Genomic DNA, 16,953 nt, shown 5'->3' with positions numbered 1-16,953 from the left:
AATGACAGAAAAGACCAGGGAGCCTCTTGCATAGGATAGGCCATGGGTCAGAGGGGGGGCTCGGAGGTCATCCTGGCCAGCCCCCTGCCCACTCCCCAGGATAGACAGCTCACGACCTCACAGCCCTCTCTGCTCTGACAGCTCAGGTTAACAAGCTGTTTGTTTTTTTTTTTTCAAGGAAGAGAAAGAATTTTTAATAAGTGGACTCAGGGTGTTTGTTTAACAGATGAATAAAAGCTCTTCCTTTTGCATGGCTGCAACTTGCTTCCCGGAAGCCTCGACCCCCTGGGGCTTCACAGGCCAAACCTTGTGTTGACAGCTCAGAAATGTGCCACCTGGTCTCTAGGGAGAAGAGGAACACAGCAGTCACAGGGAAGTGCTTCCCTGCCGACTGTCCTACCCTGCAGTTTGGACATGGCCAGATCCTGGGGACAGAAACTGAGTGGATGGGGGTGGGGGTCAGTGTGCCCTTCGGGGCTCGTCTGGGGCACTGTGCTGGGTGAGTGGCGGGGGCAGGAGGGGAAGAATCAGGAAGAAGCAGATGAAAAGGCTGAGGAGCAGCCCGTGCTGGCTCCCCTGCACACCTGGCCAGGATCCTGCCTGCCAGGAGCCCTACAGGCGTGCTAGATATTGTGAACCCCAAGTTTCTCTTCAAAGAATCAGTTTGTCAGTATGTTCAGCTCTCTTATTCTTTAATTCTCTATTTTAAAGTTTAACTTCCTTGTAGTTTCAGTAAACAACCTTTTCCACCAGTTCTAATCAGTAGTTCACATCCTTTCCCCCGGTCCCATGGTCCGTCCTGATTCGTCCCGGTCACCTGCTCCGGTCACCTGCTTTGACCCCTGACTACCTGCTCTGACCTGCTAGTAACCGTCCTTCCCACCAAACAACCCGCCCCACCACTGTGGCTCTGTACCCCTGCTCCCTTTAAAATAGCCAGTGAGGATTAGTCTAGACTGCAGTCTAACCCTAGCCAATAGGGGAACGACACAGCGGTAGGGGTGACTCCGTCAGGCATAAGTGCCCCTTCCCCTCCCTTGTCCAGGCATGCGCTTGCCATTGTTCCATCTGTGAGCCGCACCCTTCAATGCAAGTAAATTGCCTTGTTGAGGAAATTTATATTCGAGGGCTACTTCCTTTGGGGCACTGAAAATTTTACTAATAACAGTTGCCAATCTCTAGGTGTTCTGGAATTAAGCCACAAGAAACACCATAGGGTCAGCCAGCAGGGCCCAGCAAATCCCCAGGAGTGACCAGCTCTGTGGGTGATTCTGCCTGGAGCTAGGGATCCGCCTGGAGGCTGATGACCCAGGATACTGGCCGCCACGCCGTGAGCTCTAGGCTAAAGGCCAGCAGCTTGCCTCAGGCACGTGGGGCCCCCATTAGTGCTGCCAGTGACTCTGCCTCAACATACCTCCCTGGGCACCTGCTGTGCATCAGGTCCCATGCTGGGCACCAGGAAAGCAGAAACAAATCATCCCTGGCTCTGCCCTGTGGCGGTCCCCGCGGGGCAGGTCCATCAGAGTCTGTGGAGGGTTTTCACTTCATTCTCTGACTCCATCCCCATGGCCCCTGCCTGCTAATAGGGGAGTGATTATTCGTCTCCCCATTTTACAGAAGATAAGCTGAAATGGAGAGAAGTCACAGAGGGTGAGGGTGACGGGGCAGAGCTGTGCTTGGCCCCCACCTGGGTCTGACTCCAAAGCTCATCTGCTGCCCCACCTCTACTTCGCCCCTCACCCAGCAACATGGAAGAGGCCCAAAAGGCTGGGCAGTCGCAGGGCTGGGCTCACAGAATTTAGAACCAGGTGGACTTGGGTCCAAATCCCAGCTCTGGCATGTGTGGGCTGTTTGTCTTCAGAAAACTCTCTCAGCCTCTCTGTGTCTCAGTGTGTCTGCAAATGGGGATTATAGTAGTCTGCATCTCATAGGCTTGTTGTGAAGTTTAACTGAGATAGTGCAATGAGCACTTAAAGCAGGGCTGCCATCATGGTCATTACTGTCACAGAGGGCATCTGAAAGGCATGGAGGAGTGGGCAGACCGGGGCAAGAGAGGACACAGTGCCCCGTGGTTAAAAGGACCCTCGCACCTCCCTTCACTCTCCTACCTGAGAAAATGGATCACGTGTGCAATTGTTGACACTCACTTCCTGAAATTTATTTAACTCCCGACTAAAATGGGCGCACCTCACAGGTGGCCACGGGCTGTATAATCACCGAGTGCCAGAGCCCAGCACAGAGCAGTTGCCCGGCAGCAGACTGCCCTGGGGAAAAGGCCACGGGAGCTTCCTTGAGATGGGAGGTGTGGGTGCCAGAGAGCGGGAGGGGCAGCTCCAATCTGCAATGCCCTGGCTTTAGGTTTCCCCTGGGCCCTCTCCCCTGGGCCGGCTGGGGCTGGCTGGGGAGATGGAAGTTGGGGGAGGGCAATGGCTGATGTCCCAGACCCCTCAGCAGGCTCAGGCATTTTCTCAGGAGTCGAGAATCACGCATGATGTGGCTGTGTCCTGTCTTCTCCCTCATTCCCAGAAATCACACTCCTGGGTGCCTTATGCCATCATTGCTTGGGAAGGAGCATCCCCAGAGAGCCCAGGTTGAGGGTGCAGGCTGGGCAGAGGTCCATTTCTCCTGTCTCCATTAAAAATACAAAAACAATCAGCCAGGTGGAATGGTGCATAACTGTGGTCCCAGCTACTTGGGAGGCTGAACCTGGGAGCCAGAGGTTGCAGTGAGCCAAGATCATGCCACTGCACTCCAGTCTGGGCAACAAAACGAGACTCCATCTCAAAAATAAAAATAAAATAAAATGGAAAAAATAAAGTGCCAGCTTTGCAGGTACCAACAATAAGGGATGTCACTCCTATTGGGAGTGATGTGGAAGAAAAACAGGTTCAGAGACGCTAAGTGACTGGCCCAAGGTCACACAGCCTGCAAAGACCAGCTGGGAGTGGAAGGGATGGGAAAGAGAAGTCTTAGAGTAAGGATCAGGGAAATGCCAGGAACGGGGAAGGAGGCGGAAAGCGGAGGGCCTGGGGGCCAGAGGGAAGGGGAGAGATTCCCAGCCAGTCCCAAAATGGCAAGTGGCAGCTGGCACCCAGAGGAGCAGGAAGTGCCACAGAATTAAGGGGTGGCTGACCTCTGCGGCACTTCCTGATGCCAACATTTTATGTTTCACGAATGCCACCCTCCACCATTCTGAGTCCAGTTTCTACAACCCCTGGGCCTATCAGGGCCCCATGGACCTTTCGGAGGACCCAGCCTCATATTTTCTAGGAACCCTGACACTTGAACTTTTATGTTTCTTCTGGTGAAGAGTGTCCTTCCTGCCGCAGTGACACAGTGACAGGATGGAGCAGAGACTGTGTCCAGCCAGGTGCCGGCAGCCTGTCGGTCCTGGAAATTAGTGTCAACGTCAATACTATAATTTTCCCCTGAGGAGTACAATTATGCCTTGTTGTTCTTCTGTGCAAGTTAAAAGTATTAATTTACTCAATGTACACATTATGTGTCTCACAAGTTTTATAACTCTGTTTTGGTGTTTTCATTTTCCGAAATACAGAGAATTCCAGAAAATTGCATCTGAGAGGCCAGCAGAGTCCCTCCTCCCTGTGCCCCTCCAAGTCTACCACCCTCTGATCCCAAGTTTGTCTGGCGTTGCTGCTTTTGCAGGGGTGGGGAAGGCTTGGGGGTAAGTACAGGAGAATGTCCCCGTAAGGCCAGCCTTCTGCATCCCGAAGAATAAAGGTTCTTTCTTGCCTCCAGCCTGGGCCTCTGGATCTGACCACGCCAGTCTTTACTGGCATGAGCCACCTGAAGTCCTCAGGCAAGGACAAGGACAACCAGGGCAGTCTAGCCAGATCCAGGGAGTCAGGGTGGCGAGCTAACCCACTGGGGCTTGGGGGTCAGGGTGGTGAGCTAGTCCACTGGAGTGTGGGGTGTCAAGATGATGAGCTAGTCTGCTGGGATGTGTGGGGGGCGGAGGGGAGTCAGGGTGGTGAGCTAGCCTGCTGGGATGTAGGGGGTCAGGGTAGTGAGCTAGCCTGCTGGGGCATAGGGGGACCAAGGTGGTAAGCTAGCCCACTGGGGTGTGGGGGTCAGGGTGTTGAGCTATCCCACTGGGGTTGGGGGTGGACAGGGTGGTGAGCTACCCCGCTGGGGTGTGAGGGTCAGGGTAGTGAGCTAGCCTGCTGGGGTGTGGGGGTCAGGGTAGTGAGCTAGCCCGCTGGGGTGTGGGGGTCAGGGCAGTGAGCTAGCCCGCTGGGGTGTGGGGGTCAGAGTAGTGAGCTAGCCCACTAGGGTGTGGGGGTCAGGGTAGTGAGCTAGCCCGCTGGGGTGTGTGGGTCAGGGTAGTGAGCTAGCCCACTGGGGTGTAGGGTTGGGACCTTCAGCACATGCTGAGTGGAAAATTCCTAAGGGTTTCCTAGACTGGGACACCCTGGGGCACACAATTACCCCAAACACAAATGTTTCTCCAGATAACCAGTCCACGCAGCCCCTGGGGGAATGAATCACTTCCTGTGACATCATACCCTCACACCCATCTCCTGGGGGGCTCAGACTTCCAGCAGCTCAGGTGACTGGCAACACCTCCTCTTCTGGGGGCTTCCCCCATCCCACCAGTAAGGCCAACTAGAAACCCCTGACTTGGCCTTAGCTAGAGCCAGGCACTGGGCAAAGGGGTTGGGGAGGCCCCAAGTTCATCACCTGTCATCAAATGTAGCCCCTTCCTCCCAGGCAGCCCAGCTGAGGAGTGAGCTTTAGGCTCCTCTTAAAAACCTTCCAAGGTTGACGATTCCATGCCCCTCTTTCCCTGCCCATCACAGACCTGGCCGCTAGGAAGCTCTTCCCTATTGTTGCAGAATAAACTTCTGTGTCCTAGATGGGAGGCTCTCAGCATCTGTGACTGTAGTCACCACCAACACTCAGGTGAAGATTCCTGAAGGGTGCTTGGGTGGAGGCGCCCTGGGTGCTCACTCGGGATCCCAGAGCAGCCGCTGCCTCCCAGAGCCAATCAGAGCACAACAGCTATGCATAGCCCAGGGAACCTGCCGGTGCCCCTCGGCTGTGCCAGGGCCTGTGTTTGAGGAGGCTAAAGAGCTTCACAGACACCCTATGCTCCCAGCACACACGATCTGAGCTGTCCTTGTCTCCTCCCATCCTCTCAGGTGTGAGGGAAAGAATAGATGCTGGAGGAAAGAGGGCCCACAGAGCTACCAGGGCTGGGCACACTGCCAAGGCACCCACGGTGCAAGGGGCCTTCTACATGCATGGCCTCATTCATCTTCCCCTGAACCCATTATAATTGGTGTTACTGTTTCTTCATTTTCAGATGTGGAAACTGAGACTCAGAGAAGTGCAGCAGCTTTCCCAGGGTCACACAGCATGCATGGAGCCAGCCTGAGAACAGTGTGTTCATCTCCAGGGTCTGGGCACCTCATCTCCACAGTGAACTGCAGAGGGGACTTGGCTTATCTCACGGGGGCTCAGATGAGGAAATAAAACCCAGAGAGGACAAATGACTTGGCCCACATCGGGCAGGAAGTTGGTGGCAGAGCTAAGGCCAGGTCTCCTCGCTCCCCATGAAATGCTTCTGGCCTTAGTCAGTAGCACCATGTAAAGCCAGAGGTTCTGGAATCGCCTAGAAACAGCCATGCCCTCAGATGAGAGCAGAAGCCTGAAATAAGAAGAAGGGGGCCTGCCAGGGACCCTTTTCCTACTCTTGGTGTGGATGTAGATTTCCAGATACAGTGTGGGATGCCTAGTTAGATTTCAGCTTCAGCAGCCGGGCTCAGTGGCTCACACCTGTAATCCCAGCACTTTGGGAGGCCGAGGCAGGTAGATCACGAGGTTAGGAATTCAAGACCAGCCTGGCCAAGATGGTGAAACCTCGTCTTTACTAAAAATACAATAATTAGCCAGGGGTGGTGATGGGCACCTGTAATCCCAGCTACTTAGGAGGCTGAGGCTAAGAATTGCTTGAACCAGGGAGGCGGAGGTTGCAGTGAGCTGAGATCACGCCACTGCACTCCAGCCTGGGTGACAGAGCGAGACTCCATCTCAAAAAAAAAGATTTCAGCTTCAGGTAAACAGCAGATTTTTTAGTAGAAATATCTCCCATGCAATATACTAAAAAAACTTTTTGTTATTTATCTGAAATTCAAACATAACTAGGCATCCTGTATTTTTATTTGCTAAATCCAGGAAGCCTATGTGAACAGGGCAGGAGACAATGGGGTCTCCACTGGCCACCGAGACCCGAGAGAAGCAGCCCCCACGCCAGGACTCGCAGCAGCAGCTTAGAGACAAGGACTGGTTTCCATGGCTCCTGGCTCTCCTCCCCAGCCCTGCCACTGGGGTCATAGACCACTGCCCAACGGAGGATCAGGAAGGGCTTCTCAGGCAGAGATCACTGGAGCCAGGTGGACAGCTGGGCCCTGCATCCATTAACCAGACCAGCAGGTACAGGGGCTGAGTCCTAAGAGGGAGGTAGGAGCTCAGATCCCACCTGGTAACAGGCCCCCAGCTCCTGGCTCCTCTTTGAGGGGGACACCTACCACGAGCCCCCCATCTGCAAGGGGTTCAGCCCCACCTGGTCCAGCAGCGATGGAATCCATAGACAGCCTATCAGAGTTGGAAATGCTGCCGGAGATCACCAAATCGAACTCTCTTAGGATTTGGGGGAAACTAAGAAACACTTAGGCTGAGAGTCCCTTGGGTCCCCATCTGGGCAGAGCCAGCACAGGGAAGATTTGGGTCAACAGGAGAAGCAAATGCTACTGCTGCCCCTTCAGCTGTCACCATTGCCACCATCACCGCCATCACCACCATCACCACTGTTCATCACAATAATCACTGTCATCACCATCATCTCACAGCAAACACAAGTCCTGGCCTTCTTGCTCCACCTTCTCTCCTCATACTAATTCACTGAGTATTTCCTAACCACTCCCTCCTGATTCAAATCGATTAGTGACCCCGGCTGACCTTTAAGGATTATACACGCATCCCTTCACCTCAGAGAGATGGGGGCTTGGCAAGAAATCGAGGGAGGGGAGGACCAGTTCTCTTCCCCGTCCTGAGCAATCTGATACTCCACACAAGTTCCACCTGGGTGTCAGAACGCAGGGCCCAGACCCCAAAGCCTGACCTCAGGGCTCAGAGTTAGAATCCTAAGGCCGGACTGTTATCCAGGGGCTTGAGGCCAATGTCCTGAGCCCAGCACCCAGAACCCAGGGGTAACTGGTAAGCGATTCTCCTGCCTCAGCCTGTGAACGTCCACAAGTGTCGTGATTCCCGCCACACACACGGCACAAGTGTCGTGATTCCTGACACACACACACACACACACACATGGCACAAGTGTCGTGATTCCCACCACACACACGGCACGGGTAGGCATGGACCCGGGAGGCGGAGGTTGCAGTGAGCCGATACGGTGCCACTGCTCTCCAGCCTGGCCGACAGTTAAATGAGAATGTTCTTTGAGATGGAGGAAAGAGAAAGGGGGGCAAGGAAGGAACAGCAGAAGGTGGGCAGAGGGGAGAAGAGGACCAGTATCAGTGCAGCTGTATTTTACAGCGAAAGAAACTGAGGCACAGAGAAGTTGGGGACCTTGACTCTTACCCAGGGGCTTGAGGCCAATGTCCTGAGCCCAGCTGGAGCCCCAAGGAGGACCTGATCAGACCCCTAGTTCCTTCCTCCCAGGCTCCATAGCCGACTCTACCTTCTCTGCTGTGTCCTGCCTGCATCCTCTCCAACGTGCCTGACTTGTCCACCAGGCACCCACCCCATTGCCCTGCATTCTAACCCAGCTCACTGCAGCCAGGTGAGTGCCTCCCAGCTCTTACCTGTGAACGTCCACGAGTGTCACGACTCCCACCACACACACGGCATGGGTAGGTGTCTTCAGGGACAGCCGCACAGCTCTCTTTGGGGCCATCCTGTCCCCCAGCTCCCAGCCTCCTAGATCAGCTCTGGCTCCCCAGCTCCTGTCTTGGACACCTCTTCGCCAGGATGAAGTATGAGTTCTGATGGGTTGCTGCCTCTTCCTCTCTTTTAATTTCACCCTGTGACCTGATTAGCCTGCCTGAGCATGGTCCCCACCTCCCGGCTCCACACCTCCTCACTCGGCTGTCAATCCAGGTCAGGGGAGGAGGTGCCCGAGGCCATCTGGGAGATGGGGAAGGGGAGCTTCAGCTGAGGCCCCAGGTGGAGCAGGGCTCAGCTGCTGACGGGAGACCCTCCAGAGCTCCCCAGCAGCCCCTGCCCCCACCCCAAAGACTCCTGGTGCCAGAACCCCTATGGCAATGATGTCAGTGTTTCTGAGGCCTGACTGTGTGGGTTCTGCCTCTCATCACCTGGAATCCTTATCAAATCTTTTAACCTCTCTGTGACTCAGCTGCCTCGTGTAAGTTGGCAGCTGTAACAGTAGTACCTGTCCCTTGTCTTGATGTGGGAAAGACGTGAGTTATGTGTAAGATTAGCACAGATCCTGGTACCTGGTATTCACTAAAATGCTAACAACGATGACTGGTATCCTCATTTTGCAGGTAAGAGAATCACGACTGCAGGTCTCACTGATAGTGAGCCGTAGAGTTGTAATGTACCCGCAGGTTCACCTGGCTCACCACACAACACCAGCCCCCAGCAGGTGAGGGTAGGCCCTTGTGCCCAGACTCCACAGACAGCAGAAGTTGCCCCAGGCAATCATTCTTGGGAAGCCAGAGGGGAGGGAACTTGAAAAAGAGCTCAGAGCAATAAGCTGAGAATATGGATTCGTTTCTGAAAAATCCTCCTTCTTTCAGCACAGCAAGCTTCAGCCTGTTCTGAGGCTCTTTGTAGAACTTCATTCATTAATTTGACAAGTGTTTGTTAATCATCTTTTATGTGCTAGGCACTCATTTAGGTGATGTGGATGCAACTATGAACAAAAGAGGTCACGATTCCTGCTCTGATGACATTCCTGCTCTGATGATACATTCTGGGGGAGACCGTAGGTGAAGTTAAATGAGTAAAATGCGTATGACATTAGATGGCGCACTGGGGTTCTTTCCATCATCCAAGCGAGCAATGGCATGGCTTGGTCCCAGGGTAGCAGGGAAGGTGGTGGGAAGGGGTTGGATCCTGAATGTATCTTGAAGGTAGAGCCGATGAGGTTTGCTGATGAGTTGGATGTGGGTGAGAGAGAGAGTGGTCAAGGATGACAGGAGTGTTTGGGACCTAAGCAACTAGATGGATGGAGCTGTCATCAGAGAGATGGGAAGGGCTGCAGGAGGACAAACTGGGCAGGAGGCTTGGCCATTCTGTGTTGGACTGGTTCAACATGAGGTGTCTGTTAGATCTTGGAGCAGAGTTGGCGAATTGCAGGTGACGTGTTTCCTTCATATCAGGCATCAGGGTGACGAGAAGAGGCATTCCCTCTGGAATCACAGGACACCCCTCCTCGGCCATGTGGTCCTCTCCTTCCAGGGAGCTCTCATACAGAGTGGAGAAAAGGGCACACAAACCAGAACTCCCGTGTCCACAGGGCTGGGGTGGGAGGGCAGCAAAGAGCGAGAGAGTGAGACAGCGAGAGAACGAGAGAGAGAGAAAAGAAACAGCCTTGCCTGGGGAGCTGCCAGTCTGATGGAAAATGTGGGGGACACACAGTCCCTGCCTCCAGGAACCCCCAGCCTGATTAGGGAGACAGGAAATGCTAAAATGGCATAAACACTTACTTGGTTACTTTTGATTTTGAAGATCATTTTGAAATAATCTTTCTTATTGCAAATATTATTGATCTGCAAAGTTCATTACACCTAAAGACACCAAGAGAAAGTCTAATTTTACCCCATGGATACAGAACCCAGGAAAACAGGTGTTCAGAGATGATTTTCCATCACCCAAACCCCAGTTTACCAGGACCTCCGTCATTTTGTTTAACAGTAGTTATTGACATAAGCGTGTCCATTTCACATGGAATGGAATGCGGAGTGCAAAAGCAGCTTCCTGCAGAGCACATGGGCGTGTTCCCATTAGAGAAGATTAAATGGATGGATGAACGGATGGATGGATGGGTGGGTGGGTGGGTGGGTGGGTGGATGGATGGGTAGGTGGGTGGATGGACAGACAGATGGATAGGTGAACTGATAGGAAAAAGGGAGGAAGGAAGAAAGGCAGGCTGGTGTATAAAGAGCTGAAGATGATGATGATGGTGATGGTGATGGTGATGGTGATGGTGATGGTGGGGATGACGATGACAATAATGACAGTGCAAACACATATATGGCACTCACCATGTGCCAGGCACTGTTTTAAGATGTTTCCATGTATTCATTTATCTAATCCTCACAATAATACTGGGTGGCAGGTGTCAATCAAGCCTGGAATCCCAAGTTCAAACAGACCACATGGACGTGCAGGATGTTCCTTGGCCAGTTGTTGGCAGGGCAAGGGCCCAGGCAGGTCATGGTGTCTTAAAAGAATGTTCTTTGGGCCGGATGTGGTGGCTCATGCCTGTAATCCCAGCACTTTGGGAGGCTGAGGCAGGCAGATCATGAAGTCAAGAGTTCAAGACCAGCCTGGCCAACATGGTGAAACTCTGTCTCTACTAAGAACACAAAAACTAGCTGGGTGTGGTGGTGCATGCCTGTAATCCCAGCACTTTGGGAGGCTGAGGCAGGCAGATCATAAGGTCAAGAGTTCAAGATCAACCTGGCCAACATGGTGAAACTCTGTCTCTACTAAGAACACAAAAACTAGCTGGGCGTGGTGGCGCATGCCTGTAATCCCAGCTACTCCGGAGGCTGAGGCAGGAGAATTGCTTAGACCCAGGAGGGAGAGGTTGCAGTGAACCAAGATCACGCCACTGCACTCCAGCCTGGGCGAAAGAGCAAGACTCCACCTCGAAAAAAAAAAGAATGTTCTTTGAGATGGAGCAAAGAGAAAGGGGGGCAAGGAGGGAATAGCAGAGGGTAGGCAGAGAGGAGGATCAGGGCATCTCTATTTGACAGTAAAAGAAACTGAGGCACAGGCAAGTTGGGGACCCTCTCATGTCCACAGTTGGAAGTTGGTCCCATCAGGACTTGAGCCCAGGGCATCTGACCCTGGGGGGCTGATGGTTGACTAGATCCCTGGAAGGCACAATATCAGATCATTTCCTCCTCATGCTTTTATGTATTGTTTGAATCATTTTCATGAGCAAACAACAGCTTTACTGTTGAAAAAAAATGAAGCCACCCTCATTATTCTCTCTTCAAGGAAAAATAAGATGCGTTTCCTCCTTTTGGCTTCTCTGCCCACCCTCTGCTATTCCTTCCCCGCCTCCCTTTTTCATTCTTCCAGCTCAAACAACATTCTTTTAAGACACCATGACCTGCCTGGGCCCCTGCCCTGCCTACAACCCACAAACAGCACATCCTGCACACCCATGCTGTGGTCTCTTTGAACTTGAGATTTTCAGTCTTGATCGGTCAGACTGGGGAGGAGCAAGGGTGGGAGACTCTGTGACATCACTGCCTCCTTCCCCTCTGGAGGAGGACATAAAGCTGGGAGGCCAGCCCCACTTAACTTGAAACAGGGCCCCATGCAGGGTAGAGGCCTGCCAGCTGCCAGGGATCATAGGACTGTAAGACGACCCCAGGAAGTCCCTGGAACAACCCAAGAAATTTGCTACAGGGAAGGTGTCTGGTGCTGGGGCTACGATGGCCAGGCTCTCATTTTTCCCTCTTCTTCAATGACTTTTTTGAGTGCCTAAAATGTGCCAGACGTTATCCTTGGCCCTGGAAATACCACAGTGAATAAGACAGACCAAACCCCAGCCCTCATGGGGCATCCAGGAGGACAGGCAGGTAGGGAGCTGGTGGGATAGAAACTGATGTGAGGAAGTGATTCGGACAAATAACACAGAGGAGAGGAGGGGATGGGATGATGCTTTAAGTGGAGTGATCAGAGAAGGCCAATCTGAAGAAACGATATTGGAGCAGAGATCGGAAAATGAGAACTTGGTGATAATGGCGTAAACATTTATTTGGTTACTTTTGATTTTGAAGATCTTTTTGAAATAGTCTTTCCTATTGCAGATGTTATTGATCTGCAACTGCAAGGTACATTAGCCCTAAAGGCACCAAGGCAAGGGCTAAGTTTACCCCATGGATACAGAACCCAGGAAAGCAGGAGTCTATGGACTAAGATTCCCTGAACCTAGTGAGGCAAGCCTGGTTTCCATCAGCAGCCAGAGCAGCCACTAACACTTTCCTCTCATTCTGATGAATGCACACGTTAAACATTAGCGAACTGGGGGAAATGGTGCCCAAGGATGGGGGCTGGAATGCGAAAACAAACCCGTTAAGACCCCGCCTGGGTTTTCTCAGACCCTAAAGTCTGATGAATAATAAAAGTATTCTTACATATACACCTAGTACCAGGGCCCACTTAAGATTAAGAAACTTTCTGCCGGGCACGGTGACTCATGGCTGTAATCCCAGCACTTTGGGAGGCCAAGGTGGATGGATCACTTGAAACCACGAGTTCCAGACCAGCCTGGGCAACGCGGCAAAACCCCATCTCTACTAAAACAATAAACTAGCCAGATGTGGTGGTGTGCGCCTGTAAACCCAGCTACCCAGGAGGCGGAAGCATGAGAATCGCTGGAAGCCAGGGGCAGAGGTAGCAGTCAGCTGAGATCACAGCATTGCACTCCAGCCCGGGCAGCAGAGTGAGGCTCTGCATAAAAAACAAACAAAACTTCCCAGACCCTAGACCCGAAAGATTAGATAAAGATGGAATGAAACAGATCTGCTGGTAAGGTGTACACTCCCGCATGTAAGCATAGAGCTTAGAACGTACGTAAGCACTGGAGAAAAACTTGTAATTTTCAGTTGGTCTTGTGAGTTACTCCGACCTTCTCCCTGTAACCGGTTGCAGAAATAAACTTCATTCTTTCTCAGTCTGTCTGCGTCTCTTCATTGGACCACGAGAACAAGCAGGTGGACCTTTTTCATTCGGAAACACTAGGATCAACCCCACCATCACCCCCACCGCCACCCCCACCCCACCCCCCGTCTCCCTATTTACAAAATGGGGTGTTGAGCTAGATCAGAGTTTCCAAATTCAGACACCTTCAGGGGGCAGGCAGATAATATAAATGTGTGAAGCTGCCAGCTGGGAGACAATAGGGAGGGGTGGCCACTGCGGCAGCGGGGACAGAGCCTGCTGGGCTCACGCGCTCAGTCTGTTTCTCAGAAACAGAATACTGAGGTCAAACAAAACCCGTCGGTAGGCCAGACCCAGCTCTTGGGCCACAAGTTTGAGCCCCCAGCATTGGTTATTGTGTGTTGGTGGGTAAGGAGGGTGGTGGAGGGAATAAGTCTGGCTGGAGAAATCATTACAAATATTTGTAAAAGGTGCCTGGCATATAGCTGATGCTCAAGACATAGAAGCTTTGCCTGGCATTCAAGGCCCCTGAGACTAGACCCCTGAGGGACCTCTCTTCACTCAGTAAGCAATGTGGGCCCAGTGAGCCTTGGCACCATCAGGGCCTGGAAATTGCCCGCCTCGGGCCTTGAGACCAATCAGGGTAGGTTCTAGGGCTACTCTTGTTGACATCAGCTGTGGGCTCTTCTAGTCTGAGGGATCTCTCCCTCTAACACACACACATACACACACACACACACACACACACTGCCTGCTGTGCCTGAGCTCACCTAGGACCCCATGGAGGAAGGTAGGGAGGATCGGCAGAGCCCACTTCTTAGAACCCCCTGTCTGAGGCCGTTCTCCCCTCCCGGCACCACCAGGCACCACAGGGATAGTTCCATTTGCTCGCCAGAACCTTCCAACTTCAAGCTGGAAGGGTCTTAGAGACTATCAATCCAGCTCCTTCATTTTCCAGCTGGGTAAACCGCAGCACAGAGAGAAGGAGTGACTCACCCAAGGTGACACAGTAAAGTCACAAGAAGCCAAATTTGGATCCAAAGTCTTCCTTCATTCAAGAAACATCTATTAGGCACTTTTTACACACAGGTGCTGTTCCAGAAGTCAGAGTCCTCGACGCCTGCCGAGTCTGCTCAGCTGCCTGTATTGACCCACCCCTCTGGGATCTCTCCAACCTCTTTCTATGTCCTGGCACCCAGGGCAGGATCCCAGACCGCCTGGTGAGTGGGGGAGAAGCCTTGGTGGGTCTGACTTGGCCATTGTGAGAAAATAGGGCACCCACTGATTCCCACAGGGCCAGAGGACGGGGCAGAGGCTCCAATGGCAGGAAGTAGGGAGGACCAGGAGTCACCTAACTCAATCCACACTGTCCCCTCAGCACCCAAAATCCAGGCCCAGGCTCTGCTGGGCACTGCGGACCTACAGCAATTACTAAGTCCCTCCTCGGGTCTGGGGACATCCAAGGCTCCATGTGGCCACATCAGCAGTGTTAACGATAGCGTCGCGGGGCAGGGCGGGACATGGCACAGCGCCAGCTGAGCAGGCGTGTGTCCTCTGCCCTCGGGGGGCTGTGACCAGACGAGTCATCCCCACAGGTGGCCAACTCAGCAGCCTCCAAGCACGTCAGCCCCTTCCCTGCCCCCAGCTGGCTTTTCCCATCTCAGCAAGTGGCATTGCCTCCACCCTAGCCGCCAAGCCAGCCCAGGCGCTCTCTCCCTCCCACTCCCTCACCCCTGCTGACCATCAGCTCTACCTCCCAAACACCTCTTGGCCCTTCCCTTCCTCTTTGCCCCCACCCTCACCTCTACCATCACCATCCTGGTTCCAGTCACCCTCTCTCAGCTGAGAGCTCAGCAGCTCCTGAGCTCCCTGGCCCCAGGCTCACTGCATTCCTTGCTGCAGGCAGTCGTGTTCCCTCTGACACGTGTATCCAGTTGCATCATTCCCCGGCTGAAAAGCCTTCCCTGGATCCCCCCAAGGTGAAGGAGGACTAAGGGACCCTACCATCTAGGGTTCCAGTCAGGGTGCAGCTACTTCTCCGATTTCAGGGCTCTGGGCAAGTGATTTAACTTCTCCGAGGCTCAGTCTCCTAATTGGTCAAATCTGGAAATATTTATTTATTTATTTATTTATTCATTCATTTATTTTATTATTACTTTCTTTTGAAACAGAGTCTCACTTTGTTGCCCAGCCTGGAGTGCAATGGCACAATCTCAGCTCACTGCAACCTCTGCCTCTCAGGCTCAAGCAATCCTCCTGCCTCAGCCTCCTGTATAGCTGAGATTACCGGTGTGCACCACCACACCCAGGTAATTTTTGTATTTTTAGTAGAGATGGGGTTTCATCATGTTAGCCAGGCTGGTCTCGAACTCCTGAACTCACATGATCCGCCCGCCTCGGCCTCCTAAAGTGCTAGGATTACAGGCATGAGCCACCACTCCCGGCCTAAAGTCTGAAATAATTTAGAAGTAAGAAACAATATATATAAAAGGTGCCTGGCATATAGTTGATGCTCAAGACATAGAAGCTTTGCCTGGCACTCAAGCCCCCTGAGATTAGACCCCTGAGGGACCTCTCTTCACTCAGTGCCCGACCACTGTCCTGATCAAAATTCCTCTGAGCATTCCTGCTGCCCCGTGGGGATTGCTCCCTGACCTGGGGGGTCTCCATGAATCTCTGCCCATCACCGACCTTCCTGCTCTCCCCTCCCCTTCCCTAACTCCACCTTTTTCCTTCCAGCACCCACTCCACTGGAAGACTCAGCACTGCTATTTCTTTCATGGATTTACATCCCACATCCTAATAAAAAAAATTAAGACTGCCCATAAAATATGCCCTGTGAGGAAATTAAGTCAAAGAATTAGGAAAGAAAGAAAAAGACAGGTCTGGACATCCTCTCTGGTTGTTAGATTTCACTGTGAGTTCCCTAGTGGCCCAGGAGAAAAAAGAAAATATAACCAGTTTTATGATTCATGGTGCTCACAAAGTAAAACTAAACCAGTTGACGGAAAAAAGCCCTGCTCTTCTAGGCCCTGAGAACTGAGGGAAATCCATCCCCTTCCCACCCTGGGCGGGGTTTCGTGGATGGAGAAAGTGTGGAATATTGAACCATGTGGTTCACACACCCTTATATTTGGGTCTGGCTTGACCCATGGGTTTATTTTGGGATGAGGCGTCTACAGAAATATGTGTTTGGGTCCTTCAGACTCTTCTCCATGAGAATTCTTTGTTTTCGCCAAACCTTTGTTTGAACGGTGCCAGGGAATGTGGAGTTGCCCTCCCTGGCATTGGGTCTTCCTTGCAGCTGCCAGAGCGGCCACCAAAGTCCTCCAAAGTCAGCCAAGCTGGGGCTAGAGCTGAGGTTCCACTGTGAGAATCAGTCCAGGTCCAGCACCTTCTACTGATTCACTCAGAGCTGGGGGACACTCATACCCGGAAAGCGGGTGGGGCAGCACCTCTGTGGGCATCCCCCAGTGCAGGGCTTACGGTTCGGCAGCCCCTTCGATGAAACTTGGACCCGTCTGCTTCCTTGAACACGTGAAGACAGAGGGAGAGAGTGACTTGCCTTAAACCGCACAGCCAGGGAGAGGCAAACCGAGGTAAGACAGAAAATTGGCCCCAGAGTTAGAGACTTGGATTCTTGGGGGCCGCCTATCATAGTTTCTTGGAAAACTCTCTTTTTCTTTCACAAGGCAGCTCTGCCCAGTGGAGGCTCACCATCTAGATCTGGCCTGCCCACTGTGGATCTCACAAGCCAGGTTGCTGGCAAGAGACTGTCTCACAAGAACCTTCGCAGGACAGAAGGGCTCTGCACCTTTCCCCAAATCACTCATTTATTCAGCAGACGTTTCTTGGGCCCTTAGCACAGGCCAGGCAACGAATAGATGAAGAGGAGCCGGACGCAGCCTGCCTTATAGGTGAGCACAGTTGATGGGGAGTTGTTAGCTGGGAGTTGATTATTCCACCGTGATAAAGGGATATGCTGAGGGCGTGGAGGGAAGGGGTGCTAATAATGGGAGCCAGCATTTACTGAGCACTTACAGA

At 52.6% G+C, this 16,953-nt stretch overlaps 1 protein-coding gene across 1 annotated transcript in view; it reads right to left on the bottom strand.

Annotated features, from left to right (window-relative positions):
* The window catches only part of PADI1 (peptidyl arginine deiminase 1), a 44,575-nt gene extending 36,549 nt beyond the window's left edge, over nt 1–8,026 (bottom strand). The window contains exon 1 of the mRNA XM_012439741.2: nt 7,845–8,026. Coding sequence (XP_012295164.2) covers nt 7,845–7,936 — 92 coding nt within the window. The 5' untranslated portion in view covers nt 7,937–8,026. The remainder of the gene's footprint in view (nt 1–7,844) is intronic.
* Between the last annotated feature and the right edge of the window lie 8,927 nt (nt 8,027–16,953).

Source organism: Aotus nancymaae, unplaced genomic scaffold (genome assembly GCF_030222135.1).
Source record: "Aotus nancymaae isolate 86718 unplaced genomic scaffold, 86718_ANA_hifiasm-v0.15.2.pri h1tg000053l, whole genome shotgun sequence".
Classification (NCBI taxonomy): domain Eukaryota; kingdom Metazoa; phylum Chordata; class Mammalia; order Primates; family Aotidae; genus Aotus; species Aotus nancymaae.
Note: the sequence above shows the minus strand (reverse complement) of the source record. Positions and strands in the feature narration are given on the sequence as shown.